At 50.8% G+C, this 15,656-nt stretch overlaps 1 protein-coding gene across 7 annotated transcripts in view; it reads right to left on the bottom strand.

Moving 5' to 3' along the window:
- The window catches only part of LOC118221569 (voltage-dependent L-type calcium channel subunit beta-1-like), a 49,772-nt gene that overhangs the window by 21,821 nt on the left and 12,295 nt on the right, over positions 1 to 15,656 (bottom strand). For 2 of the 7 annotated variants that reach the window (XM_035406770.1, XM_035406771.1), the window contains exon 1: positions 2,249 to 2,281. The exons of 4 other annotated variants lie outside the window; for them this stretch is intronic. In XM_035406770.1, the coding sequence (XP_035262661.1) occupies positions 2,249 to 2,281 (33 nt within the window). Of the gene's footprint in view, positions 1 to 2,248; positions 2,282 to 11,212; positions 11,276 to 15,656 lie in introns of those variants that run through there. One more of the 7 variants, XM_035406768.1, reaches the window with a different exon arrangement.

Genomic DNA, 15,656 nt, shown 5'->3' with positions numbered 1-15,656 from the left:
CCCGCTCGGCACGCGGGTACCAGCCTGGCCGAGAGGCGTGGTCGTGCCCGGGAAGGCTCGGCCAATAAGAAGCCCGGCGGCGCTGGAGGCGGATTAAGGGGCGGTGACGCGCGGGGCTCGCGGGAGACAGATTCCCACGGCGGGGGTGGACGGCGTTCCGCGGCGGCGGCAGCGGTCGGGGGGGAAAGGACCCCCCCCCCCCCCGAGGCGGACGAAATGAGGGGATTATCCCAGCCACGGGCCCGGGTGGGGCGGGTGGGGGCGTCACTCTTCACACTCCTCTCTCCCTCACCATTTACGCAGCTGGCGTACGCGCCCCAGACAGCGCGCTCGCCGCATCGCAATGCGCGTCCGACGCAGGTCGTGTTAGCCAATGAGCACTCGCACAGCGGCTTCCTAGTGTACAGAAACACTATCAGATGTCAAATAAAGTTATGGCACTGACATCTTTTCTGCGAACACGCTTCCAAAGCTACCGTAAGCCCCTGAATATGCATTGTGCACCACTGCTGGACCGAAACACAGCAGCAACGACTCTGGAATGATTTAGTTGGAGTTCCTCAGTTCCAGGAAGGCCATTTTTTTTCCTGGAACTCAGGATAAATTGGCCAGTCAGGGATAAACCTTTTTATGGGGACATTTACGACAAGTGCTTTGTCTTCAGCTCTGAGGAATTCATTGTAGCACTTTTATTACACTTGTTTTTAAAATGCTTTTTCTTCAAGACTTCCACACTTAAAGATAAACAAGTACATAGTATCTCATCAAGTTATAGACAGTATCATAGTGCTTATATGCTATATCACCCATCCTCGCGGCCCTAAATACTGGCCTCCAAAGCCACACCTGCCATCAGAGACAATTAGCAGTCCTAGCATTAGCACTAAAATAACTGGACAGGTGTGGAACTGGTTTTACATCTAGGCTCCTACGATAATACAGCAAAGTAAATATGGCAGGTAAAGTATTGCACGCCTTGGCTATGAAGCCCATTTTATGACTTCAACACCACTTTCATGTTCTTAACAACTTTTCCCTTGCATTCTAAGAATCGTTAAAAAGTACGTCGGACCGTATCGACACGCGGCTAAGCACACGCGTGTCTGAAACGTGGTCCTGTGGTTCTAAGACACAGACCCATCTCAAGTTTAAAATGGCACTGATCCAGTCAAGAAGAACGAGCCCGTAATTCTGAGTCCGCTGTCGGTTTTAACTCCGCAAACAGTCTATTACGGAAGAGTTAAAATGACCTGGCAGTCAGCGGCGCTGTTCTCTGGACTTTATGTAACGGTACTCTGGGTTTTTTTTTCCCACCGGTTTCATGCATCCCCTTCACAGCGTCGAGTGCAGACAAGAGATGCTGACAGCTGACTGCGCAAAATAGAAGGAGTGAGTCATTAGGTGTGTGTGTGTGTGTGTTTTTTTTAAACAGAAGCGAGAATCTTTTTCGGTCGGAAAAGTTGCGAGGATGTCTCACAACAGATGTCATGGAGTCAGATGATTCACACGCTCACGCGCTCGCGAGCGAACGAGCCCACCCCAGCGCGCACGCACACACACACCGAACCGGCTCGCGGCGAGGCTGAGCGTTATTAATACATCAGGACGGGATTTTTCTACAAATGAAAATAGCGGTGAACGAATCCTGTACGTATTGTGCGTGAGCAGGATCCTGGATCTGGTTCATCCACCAGGTGGAAAGCTACGGGAGGGTGGCGGTTCGTCTTACCGCCGGGCTGCAGCGTGCATGCGGCCACATGTACCTGTCACTTAAGAGGTCAGAGGTCAGCGGTAAAGTCCTCGACGGCGGAACAGAGACCCGCCCCGGTCGCGAGGAGCGCGGCGGGCTAAAAATACGACGGAGCTGGCAGCCGCGAGCGCCGCCGCAGGGAAGAGCCGGGGGGGGGGGGCGCTCCCTCCGGCAGCCGGGCTAGCGCAGCGCTAGCAGAGTAGAGCGGCGGCGCATTCCAGCCCGGCGGCGGCCAGGAAGGGAGCCGGTTCCCGGCTTCCGCCTCCCTCGCGCAAACCCCATCGCGGCCGCGACCGGACGCGCACCCCAGGCCCGCGCGCGGCGCCTAGCGGAAGTGGCGCTAGCGCTAAAGACCCCCCCTCCCCACTTCGCTTCCATTCAGAAAGCATTACGTGCGGCTAGCGCCGCCGCCGCCGCCGCCGGCCCTCCCGCTTTCAAAGTTAGCCGCCCGTCAGGAGGCGGAGCGCATGCAGGCACACGGCAATGACAGCCACTTACCGGCTCTGAGTCATCTAACCCGTACAGGTACATCCCCGCACGGGCGGCGGCGGTGGCGGCGGCGGGCGCGGTCTGCGCGGAGAGAGCCCTCGGGGCGGGCGCAGGAGCGGCGGGAAGGAGCCCGGCCGCCACTACAGAGCCGCTCCCCGCAGGTTCGGAGCGCAGCGACCGAAGCGGAGAAGAGAAAGCACGCCTCGGTCTGGCCGCGATGCGCGAGCGGAGGGAGGAAATCGATCGTTTTATGAAACGCGCGGACGAGCGCGCCCGAACAACGGGGGGGGGGGGGGAGGAGGCGGCGTGAGGGACTGCAGAGCGCGAGAGGATGCTTCACCTGCACCGGGCTGAGCAACTACGAGAACAACAGGAGAGAGCCGAACTGGGAGGAGGCCAACCTGGCAGAGAGGTCTCTCTCTCTCTCTCTCTTTCTCCTTCTGGCTCTCTCTCTCTCTGTCTCTGTCTCTCTCTCTCTCTCTCTCTCTCTCCTTCTGGCTCTCTCTCTCTCTGTCTCTGTATCTCTCTCTCTCTCGCTTTGTCTCTCTCTCTTGTTCTCTCTCTGTCAATGGGATCTGTCGCTAGTTTGGCTGCTTGCTTCACTTCACAGCTCCTGTTCAAAATAGCACCCAACCAGCTGATTCCATCCCTGCTCTCCCATTGGCTGGCGTAGCCAAAGGACCCAGGCAGTGTCATAGTAACCAGCCCTAGTACAGAACCTCTAGTACAGAGAGAGAGAGAGAGAGACAGAGAGAGAGAGAGAGAGCGTGTGGGGGTGAGATGCACAGTAAAGATGTGAAAAGAGCTGAGAGACAGTATCACTGGTAATATGAAGAGTGTGTAAATAAAGGTTAAAGGAAATTGAATAGGAGCCAAAAAAAAAGGCATCCATTACCAGCGCGACTGGCAGCGATCGTTTAAAGGGAAGGGCCTGTTTCTGCACGGGGAGCAAAGCGAACGAGCGCGGAGGGGAGAGATTAGGGACAGAAACGGGGAGATGAATCACGCAGAGGGGGCGGGACCGGATCCCCGGCGGCGGCTGGGAGGCCGCGAGCTTGCGGAACGCGGGCTCCGCTGCGCGTCTCTGGGGTCGGGCCCCCCCGGCGGAGGGGCCCCCGCCGTCCTCACCCTCTCCGGCACGCCCCTCGCGCCGTCTGCCGAAAACTCGCCGCCAATCCCCTCTCGCGCCGCACCCGTGCGCCCCTGGAGAATTCTGGCCCGGGTTTACCGCACTCAGAAAGCGTCCGGCGGGAGGGGCTGCTGGACGGCTCACCCCGCTAAGACGCCGTTCCAGCGCACGGGCGGGGCCTGAAGCACGCTAGCGTCAACAGCGGCCGGCAGCCCTTCAGCGCAGCGCATAATTAGCGGCGCCGACGCAAAGCTCTTCCCGTCTCTGCTGCTAACCGCCATATGGTGGGTGAAGGCGGAGCCTGGGCTGAGATGTCTGTTTTCTGCCAGACCTGCTGGGTGCGTCTCAGCAGGTGAAAGGGCTGAGCTGAACGCTTGCCAGTGGTGTCAGCTGACGCAGTCATGAATGGGCATTTGGCTTCCACACTAATGCCCTGCCCCCACACTGACCTGGGGGAGGGTGGGGGGGGGGGGGGGGGCGGGGGGGAATGGGGCTGCTGTCAGTTAGCAGAGACGCTCCTCTCCTTGTTCACCGTTCTGAAAACCTCATGGTTTTATCTGCGATGAGCTCCAGGAAGCAGACGCATTCTATTCAGTCCAGGGAGAGAGCTTCTGAGCATGCCCAGCGGAAACCCCGCCCCTTTCACACTGCCTCTCCTTTACAAGGCTTTCCACACCCCCAAAACAGTAAAAAGATAATTTGCTGATTCCCTTAGGCAAATGCACTCAAATCACAGACTTCAGAGAAACCACCAGGAGAGTCTAAATTTAGGAGAATCGAGGATTTAAATACATTCTTTTCTTGTTGAAAATGCCAATTTACTGGCAAACCTCCAAATTCCATTTCCCACAATTTCTCGAAGGGTCTTAAATGTGGGCGATGAAAAGCCCTCTCAAAATCAACCCAAGGCAAGCGAACCTGCTGCACCACGCGCTGCAGTCAGTCTTTCAGCCACCCCGGTGTCACTAATCCATGCAGGAAATGTTCATCCTTCGCCTGCATTTGTCTACCCTGTCCACCTGCACTTGTTTATCTCCACCTGACGTATCTTTAGACCTGCAAGCCCGTCTTTTTGCCCTTTCCTTCACTGTCTTATAATGTTTTCAGCAGTTTCCAGTTGAGAAGCTCGCGGAATTGTACAGGAGGCAGAGTCCGATGGCCAGGCAGCTCCTTCTGGAACAAAGGGGGACATGGAGAGGCTGCAATGCGCTGCGGGAGCTCTACCGAGTCAGTCCTCTCCCCAAAGCCGCTAGCACCCGCTGGAACTCTTCCTAATCAGCGAAGGCGATTGAGAAAATGTACAACCCGACCCTCGATCATAATCCCACCAGCGGTTCATAATGACGCGGAAGGCAGCTGAGCCAATGGGAGGTAATCAGGCGTGTAATAATGACTGATGCGAAGTTAAACATGGAGGAACAGACCCGCGAGAGAAACCGAGGGTAAGGGATGAGTAAGAGGCAGGTACCGCGGCGGGAAAAGTGTGGGGTTTGGAGCCGCTGGGACTGAATGAGGAGGACACGCCCATAAGGAACGGAGGAACAAGACGCTTCCGCACGTCTGGGGAACGCTCTCAGGAGGACGTTTCTGAGGCAGTCTTCCGGAACGTTCTGAGCACCTTTAAGGGCCGTCGTCTCCCCTCCTGTCTGAGTTTCGTCTTTAGGTCAGGCGACCGAGTGACTGACACGGCCTCGGAGGAGCAGATGAAAGCAAGGCCTGCTGGGATTGGGCCACGGAGAGCATGTGATACTCTGGAACCCCGCGCGCAGGTACGTTACGTAGCCTGCCTCGCTGACCGTAAGCAGACCCTCAGAAACTGAGACGCGGAAGGACCAGGAATTGGGCTTCGCAGCAATACGACAGGTGAAAAAAAAATTCAACTGCGCCGTTACAAATGAGGAGTAAAATAAAACGCAGGAGCGTAAAATAACGTCGAACCAAAAGCCCGGAACACAGAGGACCCGTCTATAACGCTCGAAGGCACAACGGGGGGGGGGGGGGGGGGGGGGCGAGCACAGATAACAGAATATGCGGAATAAATGCGGTGGCTTCGCGAAACGGGACTAATACGGACGCACGCAGCACCGGACACGACGTTCTGGAGACACCACGCAAAGCACAGCACGACCCACAGCATCTGAAATCGGAGCTTGGTGTTGTTCGAGCCTGCCACCCTGCTTCCCCGTCAGGAAGAACGCCGACCGCACATAAATACGAAGACAAATTGGCAGCATTGTGCTTGCAAAATGTAATCAAGCTTATCTGGAAAACAACATCTGCGCCAGATCTAAAGGACCGTTTAATTTTTTTTTCGAGAGCAGCTATTTTTCCGCATAAATTTACAAACCCCCCTTTACAGCCTAATGGAGGTTTTTCAATTTTCAAGTTTCAAAATACGTACGGCGATATGTTGTGTGCGGCTGTGCTTTAAGAGAAGCACAATTGCGGACGCAATGTTCAAAGGTACAAAGTGGATAAAGGATGCCGAATACTGTGCCAGCACAGACAGAAATTTATGCTTCTGGGGAGAGAATGAACACCCACTGGAGCAAAGCAGATGTAGGACGTTTTTTAACACACGGAATAAACAGGAAATTGCATCATAGCCTTTCAGGCCCTTGTGTTTACTCCATTATTACCAGTGTCCACAAATGACCTTTGTTAATGGAGAATTTTGCTCTTTACGTAACCGGCAGAAATCCAGAACTGGTTCTTTTGAATTATACGCATGGAACGTTACGCGGATGAGAGGACGACGCTTTCTGTGGTCCGTTAGCCCCGCCCTAATGCCATGAGCAGAAGTGAGGCAGCTCTGAGGCACTGCTGTAACCCTCTGGGAAGGCTCCGGAAGCCTCGGTCTAAGAGCCCTTACAGATGCCTGGTTGACCTACGGTGAAGATGTCTTCCAATATTTCCGTTTTTTGCTGTCTTCAAATTGAATTTTGACTATTAAAAACTGCCTTTCAAACTTTTTACTTTTATGACTCGTTTAAAAACAGAGATATTAATTTTGTGCATACACACACGCACACACACACATTACATTACATTTATTCAGCAGACGCTTTTATCCAAAGCGAAATACAAAAGTGAACACACACACTCACATTCGCAAACACACGTGCGCGCGCGTCATGCTCAATCTCACATATCTAAAGAGAAGAGAGACCAGACCATGCCTCGTGCAAAGCCCTGTCTAGAATAGGCCGGACGGGAAGGCGGGGGCTGACGCGGTTATCTGCAGTCGGACGGGGCCATTAAGCTAATCGCGTTTCCCGGCTAGCGCCCGGCGGCGATGCAGCGAGTGAGCCGTCATCCGCCCCGGGTGGCGTGACCGGCACGTGCGGGTCGACAGCTGGCCGCTCGCCGCGTGGAGGGCGAGGCTGGAGTGGCGTGCTCCGTCTCCGTGCGCCCCGGGCTACGGAAGCGACGCCCGCGACGGCGGAAGATCAGCGCAAGGGCGTAGGGCTCTCGTAATGTCGCTAAAACATCGTACGGGCATGACGCTCCGGTGACAGCACCGTTACAGAGACTCGATGGTTACACAGCAGCTAGGTTTCAGATGTAGCTGTGCTGACACACACGTTGCCCCTGACTGCCACAGACACCCGTCCCTTCCCCGAGCCACAGAACCCCAAGCCAGCGCCCACCACAGCCCCAATACTGGCTGTGACATTCATGGCAGACGTTCACGTGCAGTTAGGTGACTTAGGCGCATCAACTGTCTTAACGACTACTTGTATTTTTATTTATTTTTATTTTTCCATAGATTGCGTTGTTGCCGTTCTCGTTGTTAGTGTTAATCAGTTTAACCATCAGGGTCCAAGTTGAACTATGCGGTTGTTCCCTGTACTTGGACCGGTACTTCTCTCTAGGGGTTTCGTCATACTTGTTCCTGGTTATGGTTATACGCTTTGTTGTACGTCGCTCTGGATAAGAGCGTCTGCCAAATGCCTGTAATGTAATGTAATGTAATGTAATGTTACCGATTGCTTGTTAGCGTACACACACGCCGCCGTGCTCTTCAAACGCACTCTCGTATACACCGTCCTCAGCGGAGTCTGCTAGCACAGGCCACGAGTGTGTGCGCGTGGGTGCGAGCGTGTTTGCACGAGCGCGTCCAAGCGCAGGCGCGCGCGGCACGAGGAGCGCCAGCGATCGTGATGTTCTCCTGCTCCGCGGACACAGGGGGCGGGCTGCCGAGATCGAGAAGAAGACGCGCACGAGGAAGGAGTGATGGAGCGAGGGATGGTGAGGAGGGAAGAGGGAGGAAGGGTGAGACACCAATGCGGCTGTCAGCCTCTAACGACGCCTCGGGGTCTGACTTTTCTCCTTTCTTTTCTCACGCTGGCTGAACGCCATTATTCAGCGCAGGCCTATCTGTGTTCAGTAGTTATGGGTAAACAAACGACAGCACGAATAATATCAATATAAACAAATCTCTTCTATCTCAAATTGAGTCTATGGTTCACTGTCTTCAAAAATACTCCTCAAAAATCAGACCTTAGCCGTAACCCAGTCAGGGGGGGGGATGAAATGAACTCTGAACACTGAACCGGTCTTTTTTAATATGTGAATCTTTTCATCTGGCGCCTTCCTCCTCCGGCGGTGTGGCTCGACTCTTTTGTTCCGTTTTCATTCTGGAAACTCGCTCTGAAGCCCTGGGTTGCAGCGACCGCGGTAATGAAGACAGAGCAGGAAATCAGGTCCCTGGGACAGGCGCCGATTCATTAGCCAGATAACGCCCGCGAGCGAACGCGACGCTCGGACAAATGGAGACTAAGCCTGGAACCCCGCGCGGCACTCAAACCGCCGCAGATAAGACTTACAATTCAGCAGAACTCAAACAGCAGTCGAGTCACACTAAAACAACTGTCAATTCACACGCAAACAACAGTCGATTCACATACAAACAACAGTCGAGTCACACTAAAACAACAGTCGATTCACATACAAACAACAGTCGAGTCACACTCAAACAACTGTCGATTCACACTCAAACAACAGTCGATTCACATACAAACAACAGTCGAGTCACACTAAAACAACAGTCGATTCACATACAAACAACAGTCGAGTCACACTCAAACAACTGTCGATTCACACTCAAACAACAGTCGATTCACATACAAACAACAGTCGATTCACACGCAAACAACAGTCGATTCACACGCAAACAGCAGTCGAGTCACACTCAAACAGCAGTCGAGTCACACTCAAACAACAGTCGATTCACATACAAACAACAGTCGAGTCACACTAAAACAACAGTCGATTCACATACAAACAACAGTCGAGTCACACTCAAACAACAGTCGATTCACACTAAAACAACAGTTGATTCACACTAAAACAACAGTCGATTCACACTAAAACAACAGTCGATTCACATACAAACAACAGTCGAGTCACACTGAAACAACAGTTGATTCACACGCAAACAACAGTCGATTCACACGCAAACAACAGTCGATTCACATACAAACAACAGTCGATTCACACTCAAACAACAGTCGATTCACACGCAAACAACAGTCGAGTCACACTCAAACAAACAATAGTCAATTCACACTAAAACAACAGTCCAAAAAACTGAACACGACACCCAAACAACTGTGGATTAAACCTTGTAATGAAACACAACGCCCAGCAAACGTAGGCCAAACCTAAACCTGAATACAATGAAGCACTAACTGCATGCTAACTGCAGAATGCTCATAAGCCGACCGCAGACTGCTTGCGTCTAACGTGTTCAGCTGTTTACTCTCTCAGCGGCGCTACCTCGCGCCGCGCTGCAGCCGAAGCCAGAGCAAATTCAGGAGATATAAATAAAACAGGGACAAGAAATATGCGCGGGGCACCGGCCCGGCTCGGGGAGGTGTACTTTTACAAACTACAGCTCGACGCCGCGGAAATCGGAAACAAGCTCTGACCCCGAGAGTCCTCCCAGCTTGGGACGAGGAGCCACGAAACACAATCCCGTGCTTCTTCTCAGGGCCAACAAGAATGCCCACCATGAGTTCATTCCAATCAACAGTTCAGTGGTTCATTCCAATCAACAGTTCAGTGGTTCATTCCAATCAACAGTTCAGTGGTTCATTCCAATCAACAGTTCAGTGGTTCATTCCAATCAACAGTTCAGTGGTTCATTCCAATCAACAGTTCAGTGGTTCATTCCAACCCCCTCAGCTTTAATGTATCAATTATCATCTGTACGATGGAGGGCTTAGAGGCACTCACCACCTGCTCTGTGCCCGGTTTCTGGTGAATCCAGGTAATTAGTTCATTATTTTAGGTTTCTTACACAACCTGCGCATAAATGGGTGGATTAAAAATCAACAAACTTTTCGCCCGAACTAGTTAGTGCACTAAAATGACCTCCAAGTAAATTCTCGATTCGCTTGTACAGGATCCTATTCATCCAAACTCTCAGATCGGAAGCTGGTACAGGGTGGGAGAAAGTGCACCCGCAACATGACAAGGGTTAGACCGGGTCATGGTCTTTCTGAACTTTGCCCTCACCAGTCATTGGTTGGGCTGTGATTAGTGACCGAGCTTCAGATAGGAGACCCCCCAAACCTTCCACGTGCTTGCCCCATTTTTGCAGGGTTTTAAAAATAAATGATGTTTTTGCTGTATCCTAGCTAACACGACGTGTTCTCACAATGTCACTGGAATGTTCTGTCAACGTTGCCACAACTTTGCAGCAACATTGTGAGAACGTTTCGCGCTAGCTGGGATGCTGCTAGCTGTCAGCCACCTGTCTATCCACCCCGCCGCATAACCACTCAGCTCGCTTTGGTTCCCGTCGACCGACTCGACTGATTCCTGTCACAAACCGATCGTCGTGGGCGAATTCTGGGTTCGGGAAACGTGTGCATGACGACGGAAGCCCGCCCCCCCCCTCCCCCGAACACCTGCTGCGCGGACACCTGTGAGTCACCGCCGCGATGTTCCCCCGATTCAGCAGGACCGCATCGGCGGAACTGGGCCGTCGCAGACGCGCGAAACTACGGCGTGTCACCCGGAGCCGCGCTACGCTAATTTTAACCGCGGCGAGACCGCTAACGTTTCGCGATCGTCGGGGGCTCCCAGCCAATACCTGCACAACGGCTCCAGTCGGCGGTGGAACCTGCGGTAAGAGAGGGACAAACGCGGGAAAGAGCCACGGAAACTATTTGCGGAAACGACCTACACTCGATTCCACCGGTCACCAGTTTACAATACGCGTTGATTCCCAAACGCGGCAAAGGTCTGGAAACCGAGGGAAGCGACAGATAACCCAGCTGCAAACTTCGCTGCGAAGTCACCAAGAATAACTGTTCACATCGCTGCACTGCAACCAACGGAAAACGAGAAGATCCCGCATCAAGATAATTAAACCCAATCTAATTCTATGCAATGAGTGAACTAAAAGTAAAACAGAGGTAGCACACAAAGTAACAAAGCAATGTTTTCAATGTTTAATTAAAACGTATAATTTGTTACTTCTGCGTGTGACTCCTTTTATTTACCACTACGTTGCTAACCGAGCAGTTGATTCATAATAATTCATAAAAACCCAAACCTGCAGGTACTGAGGCCGTAGTAGGCCGGTAGGGCGGACTGGGTGTAAACAGAACGGAGAGGACGGTGGGGCAGGGAAGGCTAATTAAAACCCCACCGGCAGCAGCTGTGGCCAAGCCCCAAAATGGACCTCCGGGAAGGGAGAGCTGGAGAGGCCAAGCCAGAGAAACACGAAAGCCCCCTGCCGATACCACCGACGTTCGCCCCCCCCCCCCCCCCCCAGCCCGCGCCCGGACGCTTTTAAAGTGCAGAAAGGTTCCCTCGGGAGCCCGGCTTACCGCGTGGGGACTCTGGGTCGTCTCAGCCGCGTCCATTCGCTCGCCGCGCGACGGCAAAACCGGGGAGGGGGGTGGGGGTGGGGGTGGGGGCAGGAAGAAGAGGCGGTCAGCGAGGGCGAACGAGCGACTAGGCGAAAGCACCGGAGAGAGAGAGAAAGGGGAGCGGAGCGGTACGTGCGTAGGTACTCTCCTAACCCCTAATCCCCTATCTCCACCCCGCAGACCAGAGCAAAGAGAGAGGAGCGCATATGAGAGAGAGAGAGAGAGAGAGAGAGAGAGAGAGAGAGACGAGGGGTCAGGTTGCGGGACTTGTGCTACATTTGCAAACTGGTGTCGTATATTTAGCCCTGGCAGGGCGGATACGGGCCTCGAATAAAATCCGCTCCAGAAGGAGGCCTGGTATGCGTCCGTCAGCCGTTCAGTATGCTGCCCCCCTGACGTAGGAGCCCCCCCAGCCGGGGGGAGGGGGGGGGGGGGGGGGGGGGGGGGGGGTTGTGGGGGGTTCAGCAACAGCAGGTTGAGGAGATGCACTTTCAGAGACAGTGTTCCCTTTTTGTAGAGAAATCCCACTTTAACACATCATCAATGTAAACAAGGCCTGGCAACAACGATATTTCTTTAAGAACCTTATGATTGACAAGAAGGCAACAGATTACCATCTTCACAAAAATTATTGTATTATAGCCAAGTGCACAGCCATGACTATGGGATTGCGCTGGTTAAATCTCACATTGCCTGAAGGAACTTTAAGGGGTCCCTGGCCAGACTTGACATGTAATGACTATACATAGATTTGGGAAAAAAATTCAAAATATGAAAACTGTAAAGAATATTTACGTGTTTTTATTGCAATGAGGGGTCGAGGCGTCATGATGGGGGCATCAGAAAAGGTTGAAAAACCCTGGTTAATATCCTTTTTTCATCCTGAATTAAACTGGTGAGTGCATACAATTCGAAGCCCAGTTTTTATTGAAGCTCATCTAATTAAGATAAGAGTTTCACAGCTTTACCTCCTACTATCTGTTTCAGTCTAGACTGTAGCACAACTGAGAATCTGGCTGTCAGGAACATATGACCATATGAATAAATACCACGACTAATTAAATTAACTGAGATCTTAATGAATCCCCTGTAGTTTGTTACGTACCAAGATTTGCTCCACTATGAAACAGATGAAAAACTGTTATTACAAAGAGCAGATCAGACTGTGCGTGTGTGTGTGCGTGTTGTGTGTGTGTCTGTGTGTGTTTGTGTGCGTGTGTCTGTGTGTGTGTGTGTGTGTGTGTGTGTGTTTCAATGAGGACCTCAGCTGTTGCTTCCCCTCAGTGCTATTCAGTCAAGGCATAATGGCTTTGGTGAAAACTATGAAGGTCTAATTTGTGGCATGGTCACTTTGATCTTTAATCCTGTGCCACCTGCAGTAATTCTACTTCCTGACACAACATCGGCCCCCAGACCGATGTTCAGTCGGTCTACGCGTTCCCTGATGACTGTGAAACTGCAAGTGAGGTCATCGTTTTTAAAACGCTCTTCCTGTAATTCGGGATTTATGGGGAGGGAGAAGAGAAGAGCAAAAGGAATGAGGAAATGACTAAGCGTATAACCAGAAGTGTATATGAGTAAGATTAAATACGGTAACAGCCTTTGATTAAATAGATTTACTTTTTTTTTTTTTTTAAGTCAGCTTTCCTGTATGTGCCCCTCATCAGCCTTAATTGAATATTAACTAACAGGACAGATTTACATAGAGGTCACGTTAACATAGGATTCTTTTATGCAGAAAAATGAGCCAAAATGTAGGAAAGAAAATATACAGCATTCTATAAATGCCGGTATTTCTTTTAAAGATTACAACAGGCTAATGATCCCAGACTTGAACCACAACACAATTGCTCCTGCCTGTTTGAGCCAATCACATTTCGGCGTCTGACATTGGTTTTTCTTATTGATCATTATATTTACACAACTGTTGGTAGCATTTCCAGGTTCAAAGAGAAAGGGCTTGATTTAAATGAAAAGTCAAAAATGAGATGTTACATGCTCTAGCTAGCTTTTTAGAGATAATGCCTTTTGATTTGTTTGTCTTCATTGTGTGTCATCATTGTATCGTGGCCAATCAAAAATCTGGAACATCAAAAAAGGTTCTGCTCATGGAAAAAAGGCTCACAGTACTGTGGTAATGTTGTCATCCATATAAAGAACCTTCTCTGCAGTCAATGGTAAGATATAATAATATAGCCACTTTTCATGCCTGCTGTGGCTATGTTATTATAATGTGGTCACTGAAGGTGTTACGTTAGCATATGTTACATTAAAAATGAATGTTCAATGTTGTAATTTGCTCATTATTTCAAATAAGCCTGACTAAAGCAAAAGTTATATATGAAGAGCTGTAATTCCTACACAGATCACCCAATATGGATGTATGGATTTATAAAAAAATATGTATCAACATTTGCATTTCAGTAAAGAACTATGGACCTTTGTTTTATTTACTTAACCTAGAAATATAGTTACACTTAGTGTTTATAATAACAGACATACACAGAGAAAAGCACAGATAAGTTCAGTTCAGTTCAGTGAATTACCAACAGCACAGTTTTGCCAGATTCAGTCCGTCAGAGCACAGAACAGTTTGGTCTCACAGATTGGCTTTGAGAGCTTCAATATAGTCTCTCCATGAGAAAGATGAGCAACAAGTGGATAAGATCCAGCAAGCCTTACCTAATACTGCTGGTCTGTACACGACTCAAATACAGCCTACACAGTGGAAAAGACAGAGGCTCCTACAGTATGCATACTTAAGTACTACAAACCCAGCTGATGTAACACATGACATGCCCAGTGCATTGTTTAAAGGCGCTGCTGGGTGACTTATCCTGTTAAGGCACTGTTCTAGTGCAGGAATGGGCCCCACGGTCCAGGATCAGATCCCAACTGTGCCATCGCCAGCTGTGGCTGGCGGGATAAGGCCTAACTGCTGGCAGCATTGCCCCGGGTTAGGGAGGGCTCATTTGGCCAGGATCTCAGGGCTCTCTCATGGGGTGGCAGTGTAGCATAGTGGGTAAGGAACTGGGCTTGTAACCGAAAGGTCATAGGTTCGATTCCTGGGTTGGACACTGCCGCTGTACCCTTGAGCAAGGTACCTGCATTGCTGCAGTATATATCCAGCTGTATAAATGGATGCAATGCTATGTAAAAAGTTGTGTAAGTCACTCTGGATAAGAGCGTCTGCTAAATGCCTGTAATGCAATGTAATCATGACCCCTGCAGGCTGACTGGGTGCCCATGATCTGTATGCTAAAGCTACATACAAAGTGTCTTCCGCCAACTCATGTCTGTGCGAGCTTGGTCAGTGGGCTGCGGTGTGAAATGAAGCAGCTGGCAACATTGCGTGATTCAGGAGAGAGCATAGGTTTGTTTACATGGTTTTACACAAGCGGGAATTCCGCATTTGGAAACAAAATGGTGGACTAAAAGTATAAAAAGGAACATAGTTAAACTATGGTTTCACATAGCTTCGAAACTCGTAAACTCTGCAGAGCGGTAGAAATCAGGACTCAGAGTGCTCACCTTTTTCATTTTCCAGACTTGAGTCAACAGTGCTGTTTGCTTCCACACAGTTGCTGCACCACATTTGCACACAATCCCCCTCGTCCCTCTCTGAGCTCACGGCAAACACTCATTAAGAGCGATAAACAGAGGCGAAGGCGAGCACAGCGCGTGCCGGGCTGATCCCACAGACGCGTGGGGGAGGGGCGGGGCGGGGCGAGGCGGCCAGCCGATTCTACACACCTCACATACTGTTGAGTTTGCAGCGCCTCCCTGAAATCACATCTTTTAAGTGAAGTGCACAGAAATATACGGTCAGAATTATTTGACCACGTATATATTGTTACACATATATATGAACACAACGGCGGGTGTCAATTTTGATTCTGCCACTAGAGGGCGGCAGTCGCGCTGGTGAGACCGTCCACCCCGCTCCATCTTTTCTGGAAGGAGATCAAGACTGATGGGAGGCGATTTCTAAAATGAGAATGAAAAGAATCTGCCCCCAAGGTAAGCGCTGGTTTTGGAGCTGTAACCTGTAGCCTGACCACACAACAAATCTGAAGTTCTTAGAGAGGGTAGAAAGTTCCCCATCCATCTTCAGGTTGAAACGCCTTGCAAATTAATTATTACCGTCAGCTTTTCACAGGAGACCATGAACTATGATTTTAGTACGCTGTGAACCACGCGGGGAAGTAGGGATTGATCTAGTCTGAGAGCGACCAGACGGAAATACAGTCACAAGGTCCCACAGATTACAGGTCAGTCACAGGGCAAAAACGTACACAAGCCAAAATAACAGAAGCCTTGATTCAGTGTGTGCGTGTGTGTGTGTGTGTGCGTGTATGTGTGCGTGTTCGTGTGTATGTGTGTATGTGTGTGCAGCTGTGTA

This window comes from Anguilla anguilla, chromosome 2, assembly GCF_013347855.1.
Source record: "Anguilla anguilla isolate fAngAng1 chromosome 2, fAngAng1.pri, whole genome shotgun sequence".
Lineage (NCBI taxonomy): Eukaryota > Metazoa > Chordata > Actinopteri > Anguilliformes > Anguillidae > Anguilla > Anguilla anguilla.
The sequence above is the reverse complement of the archived record's forward strand: the minus strand, read 5'-3'. Positions and strand labels throughout refer to the sequence as shown.